General features: G+C 59.4%; 1 protein-coding gene across 1 annotated transcript; it reads left to right on the top strand.

The window, feature by feature from the left end:
- The first annotated feature begins 339 nt into the window (after positions 1-339).
- Positions 340-5,731, top strand: LOC140251166 (PHD finger protein 7-like). Its single transcript, XM_072334625.1, is given in 12 exon segments — positions 340-404; positions 2,989-3,107; positions 3,429-3,520; positions 3,612-3,713; positions 3,970-4,094; positions 4,285-4,458; positions 4,460-4,517; positions 4,519-4,646; positions 4,807-4,920; positions 5,074-5,192; positions 5,334-5,476; positions 5,531-5,731. Coding segments are annotated over 12 exon segments (1,440 nt in total).
- The last annotated feature ends 273 nt before the right edge of the window (positions 5,732-6,004 follow it).

The following is a 6,004-nucleotide window of genomic DNA, read 5'->3' as shown; positions in this document are numbered from 1 at the left end:
AATGTCCTTGGCCACTGCATGGCAGCAACTATGCACATCGTTGTGCTGTCAGCGTTGCTTTACTCTCAGAACCAATCATACTATCATACCAGCACTCTGAGGAACATGGTTCCATCCCATCTGAAAGTAAGACACCCGTGAGCCTTGTTGGTGCCCACATTTGTCCTGAGCCATGAGAAGCCCTATTTCTTGTACACTGCTGTCCTTCAGCCCCACACTGAGAGCACCTAACTCTCCTCCTTGGCCATTTGCAGTTACTCATCTACTCCAGCCCCTTCTTCAGAAGAGATTACCTGTGGCCGCAGCAGCACTGCAAGCATAGAGCAGCCCAGAAGAGCCATGGCTGCCCCTGGACCTGCCCTGCAGGAGGCTCTGAAGGAGTGCGACTCTCAGGAGGTTCATCGGTGAGCCTCGAAACTGAGGTTCCTCTGTCCCCGGCCCTCCATGATGCACACAGCCAGAAGCTGGGGTTGCTGATGGGGCTGTATGTCACCAGGACTCTTAGGGCAGCACAAGAGGGATCAGCAGCAGGCTGAGAGAGAGAATATCTACCAGGGTGAGCCAGGGAGTGGGATGTCAGGGTAGCTGGCAGGTGATGTGCCCGTACCCTGCTCTCTCCTGCCAGTGGGGAGAGCTGGGCGCCCTGCAGGTACGCGGCTGCCATCAAGCCTCTGTTCCTCTGTTATGTCAGGCCTTCACAGTGTGCTGCAAGACCCCAGTGGATCCATCTCTTTGCAGTCCCTTCAGACAGCAAGGATCCTGAGAGAAACAAGGCCACCACCACTGTCAGGCTTCAGCTTTTGGCAGCTCTTCTCCAGGCTCCACAGTGTGTGGCATTGGTGGCACTCTTCCCAGGCAGACAGCTGAGCACACTGGAAATCTCTTGGCATCTTCTCCTGCCCTCTGCTCAGCTCTGCTCCTCATGCATCTCCTCCTGCCCTCTGCTCAGTATGTGAACCTGAAGCTAAGGGTTGTGCAAATCAGGCTTTGGCCATTAAAAACAGAGACAGAGGTTTGGGCAATAAAACAATGGCTTTGGATGCCCTGAAGTGATGCTTTGAGCTCTCAAAATGGCAGTTTGATCCGCAAATGAGACTTTGAGCCCTAAAAATCAGGCTTTGGCTCCCAGCATGCAACTTTGGGTTCTTAAAAAGGGAGCTTGAGGCCACTAAGGACATGTTGGGCCTGAAAAGAATGAGAACCAAGAATGGTTTTCTGAACTCCAAGCAGCAGCTTTGGTCCTACAGGAGGGACAGCGGGTGCTCCAGAAGAGGCTCAGATGACTACAAAAGGGCTTTGGGTCTGCAAAAAAGTGACGTGGAGCCTGAGAAGAGGCTTTGTGCCCCACAGACCACGGTCTGCGCCTCAACACGGAGCCTTAGCACTTAGAACTGGGTATCTGGACTCTCCACCTCAGGGGCTGGATCCCCCAAATGATGCTTCGATCCCACAAAATGAGTGTTTGGTCCCTGAAAGGAGGCTTTGGGTCCTAAACTTCAGGCCTTAGCTCCTAGGACGAGGATTTGGGAGCTCCATAAATGGGGCTTTCCTCTTGAGGAAAGCACTGGGAGCCTCAGAAGGTGATTTTGCATCCTAATGAAATGGTGGGCTCTGAAACTGAGAGACCACACCCCAAAGGTGACAGTCTGGGACGTCCAAATGAGCATGTAAGCAATGCCTTTGGATCCAAACCAGAGGCTCAGGGCCCTGACAACAAGGATTTGGTCATGAAAAAGGAGACCCTGAGCCCCAAACCTGAAGGTTTAGGTGACCTGAGCGTATTTGGGCGCACCTCTGCTCCCGGGAGGTCACGGCTCAGCCCTGCACATCTCTGCCTCAGCCTCACTATTGTGGTGGGCAGCCACAGTGTTTTTGCCGATGGAAGGCTGCTCCCTGCTGCACTCCGAGAAGAAACCTCACAGGAACAGCACTCGTTTGTGTTACAGCACACACGCACCCCACCACTGCTGCTCCTGCCTTGTAACAACCCGATGCTTAACCAACAGGTTCGCTTTTTCCCTTGCCAGAGAAATACGGGCTACAGATTAGGGACACCCATACACAAATAACACCCTTGTGCTGATTTACTGGCACTCCTAACATCTTTAATGAGAATGCCTGGGTACCAACGGGTGCAAGCAATTGTTTGCATTGCAGTACTAACACCACTGAGGAAATCAGGCTCAGGGGAGGCCTCACTTCATGGAACTCCCTGAAAGGAGGCTGTAGCCAGGTGGGGGTCGGCCTCTTCTCCCAGGTAACAGCGATGGGACCAGAGGGAACGACCTCAAGTTGCGACAGTGGAGGTCCCTGTTGGATATTAGGAAGAACGTCTGGGCTGAAAGAGCAGTTGGGCACTGGCACAGCTGCCCGGGGAGCTGGGGGAGTCAGCGTCCATGGAGGTGCTCCAGAAGCGTGGGGATGTGGCCCTGAGGGACGTGGGCAGTGGGCAGCTGGGGGGTGGTCGGTGGGACTTGGTGATCTTAGAGGTCTTTGTCAACCAGAGAGATTCTGTGATTCTGTGAGTCATTGATTGGAACGAGAGGTAATCAGCGGCCAACAGCCCACAAGTAAAGCCTGGAGAACATCATGGCAACACGTAAACACTCTATTGGATACTGATGGAGCCACAGGCCCCGTAGCATTCAGGTGGGGCCAGGAGGGTGGATGTGCCGCCCAGTGCCTTCATCAGCACCAACACGCCGGGTTCTAGAAGGGCTGCGTCCGGCAAGAGCCGCCGCCCTCCTGCTTGGGTGCCCTCAGCCCTGTGAGGTGTGATGACAACACGGAGGGTGACACGGAACGGCCATTGTGACTTGCGGGCTGTGGAACGGAGCTGAGACTGCGGGGCTCAGGCCCAGCTCAGTGCGACTTGGTGAGGTGAGCAGGGAGGAAGGGGCTGCCTGAGGCTGCCAAGGGAGGGAGGAGGGTTCCCCAGCGCTCGGAGGCCTGAGCTGCCAATTCAGCCTCGTCCCGTTTCTCCCATAGGTTGGCACGCAGAGGACAAAGCCTGGTGTTGCTGGGACAGACACTCTGCGAGTGCTCGCCGTTAACGCACACGATGTCCGAGGGGACACCCGAGGAGGCCGCCGGCTCGACTGAGCTAGGTGAGAGCAAAGTATCCCTGCACGCAGCTCCCCGCTGCCGGGCAGAGGGGTGCTGGGGGTCTGCCTGCAGCGGAGAGAGGAGGTGGGAGCACGCAGGGGCTCCCATCTGCCGCAGGCAGGGCCCCTCTGCTCCTTGGCCAGGGGGGCTGCGGTTGGGCTGTGGCTGCCCACTGTCACTGCTAGGCCTACAGTGCCCCTTCCCCTCCACGGCCTCCAGCCCTGCCCCTCAGCTGGCACAGCTGGCACAGAGCAGCCCCTGGGACAGCCCAGGGGGCACCTGGCCCCACAAGGCACTCACGACTGTTACTCTTTCCTCTCCAGCATGCGTGCTCTGTGGCCGAGTGGATGACAACCCATCCATCTTCGGCGAGAGACACGAGATGTATGGGATCTGTTTCCATGCATTTTGTGTGGTGAGTTCCCTCGTGGCTTCTGCCACCTTCCTCCAACCAGTGGTTCCCTCCTTTCTGCATTAACAAAATCACGCTCTTTCCTCCTGTACAGGGATTTGCCAACGGTCTTTGTCAACATGGATTTAACAATAAAAAAGAGGGCCTTTTCTACATTGAACACCTCATTGTCTTGATGAGGCAGACAGCGCAGACGGTGAGCACCGGACTGGAACTGGGAGCTTGGTGCCAGGAGAGGCACGGCGAGCTTAGCCTGGTCCCAAGAAAGCAATCCCAGCCCCTCCTCCCAGCTCCAGGAGAAACTCCTGCACTTGCAGACCAGCCCTGTTCACCAGGCAGCTCTGCAGAGTGCCACCCAGCCCTGCCCGCATCCTGCGCCCTGCCCAGAGGTGCGGGGCCCGCTGCGTAGGCCATGAGCCTGCAGCTGATGGGGGCTGCTCTGCTCTTTCCAGCTTTGCTTCGTCTGTGGCAATCGGGGGGCCAGCGTCACCTGCGCAGCGCCAGGCTGCCAGAGGAGCTACCATTTCCCCTGCGCCCCAGAGGGTCAATGTGTCACCCAACACTTTGGCCACTACAGGTAAGGGCTCCCAGGTGTCGCCTGTGGGCCTCCAACCCCTGCTGTCAGCACCAGCCAAAGCAGCAAGGAACACGCTGTGACGCCTCCCAGCAGCCTGACAGAGCCAGAGACAAGGCCTGGGGCTCCTTCCCGTTCCTCTGCCCTCCTCGCAGCCCTTCTCACCTCGCCCATCCCTTCCATCTTCCCCCAGGTCCTTCTGCTGGGAGCACCTCCCGCACCAGCCAGTGGAGACAGCACCGATGCAGGACACCACCTGCATCATATGCATGGATCCCGTGGGTGACAGCAGGTCATACGTCACCATGGTGTGCCCGGCCTGCCAACACGCCTGGTTTCACCGGGACTGTATCCAGGTAGGAGCCCTCCCCTCGCCCCGCGGGCACCGCAGGCGCTCAGCAGCACCAGGCCCGGCTCACTCTCACCGCTGCTCGTGTTTCCGCTGCAGGGAATGGCCACGAGTGCTGGGATGCGCTGCTTCCAGTGCCCTCTCTGCCGAGACCGAGAGAGGTTCATTCCAGAGATGATCAACCTGGGGATCTACATCCCACGCAGGTTGGTGTCTTTCAGCCAGCTCTCGAGACGGGAGGGCACAAGAGCTGTGCCCGCACAAAGACTGCCCCAGCAGGCCTGGCCCTTTGCTGCAGGGGTGGCTTTGCTCAGTCTCAGTCTAGAGGCACTCAGAGCTCATCACATTCCCACTATTCTCTGGCAGGAGACCAAAGTGGGAGCGCAACCGTGCCTACGCAGAGCTGGGAGTTCGGCACGGACGCTGCGACGCCAGCGACTGCCGTCACCCCCATGGCAGGGAGCAGAGAGAGGGAGAGGGGTGAGTGAGCTCAGCTGCCCTCTGGGGCTCTGCGTGGCATCGCAGCCTCACCACAGGCTGGGGGAGCACAGACCGAGCACCAGAGCTGCCCTCTGGGCACTCCCTGGCTCGGGGCACTTTGTCCTCACGGCCACAACCCGTTGCTTTCCACAGGCTCTGGGAGCTGCTCCTCTGCAGCTCCTGCGCTGCACAAGGCACGCACCGACTCTGCTCCAACTTGAGTCACAGCACCACCAGCTGGGAGTGCGCCAGCTGTGCTGGAGAGGGCACCGGTAAGAGGCGAACAGCCGCGTGCTGCCGGGCTGGGGCCAGGCGAGGCCTCGCTCAAGTCCCTTGGGCCCAGGACGGATGGGAGCCCGTCCCACCCCGGGGCTGCAGATCTGTCCCGCTCACCTTCCTGCCTTTCCTTACAGCCTCCAGCACCAACTCGGACAGCGCTGGCCCCAACACCGCCAGCCAGCAGGAACTGGGGCCATCCCAAAGCCCTGCAGGACAGCAGAGCAGCAGCTCCGACACCACCAGCCAGGCACCGTCGGAGCCGGATTCCAGTTCCCAGGTGCCGGAGCCGGATTCCAGTTCCCAGGTGCCGGAGCCGGATCCCAGCTCCCAGGTGCCTGAGCTGCTCTCCGGGCAGCCGGGGCGGGCGCGGACTCGAAGCCGCTCGCCTCTCGATCGTCGGGCTGCAGAGACCGACAGCCAGCCCCAGAGGCGCCGTAGGAGCCGGTCCAGGCGGCGAGGGCCAGCCCAGGGCCGGAGCCGCACCCGAGTACCACCACGTCGGGCCCAGCGCGTCACCAGCCGGCCCCACTGACGCCGTCGGAGCAGCCGCGTACAAGATCCATTTCCTATCCAAAGTCATCAAGTCATCTGAATCCATCACAATAAAACTTAATTCCATCATGCCACTGTCAGTTTTGTTCTGCTCTGCCTGTCCCGAGCTGGGCAGCTTTAGGGGAGTCAGCGTCCACGCTGGACGCTGAGGTGCTCCAGAACCGTGGGGATGTGGCACTGAGGGACGCGGGCAGTGGCCTGGTGGGGGGGGGGGGGGAGATGGAGTTGATGACCTTGGAGGTCTTCGTCAGTC

The sequence above is a fragment of the Excalfactoria chinensis genome, chromosome 1 (genome assembly GCF_039878825.1).
Source record: "Excalfactoria chinensis isolate bCotChi1 chromosome 1, bCotChi1.hap2, whole genome shotgun sequence".
Lineage (NCBI taxonomy): Eukaryota > Metazoa > Chordata > Aves > Galliformes > Phasianidae > Excalfactoria > Excalfactoria chinensis.
Note: the sequence above shows the minus strand (reverse complement) of the source record. Positions and strands in the feature narration are given on the sequence as shown.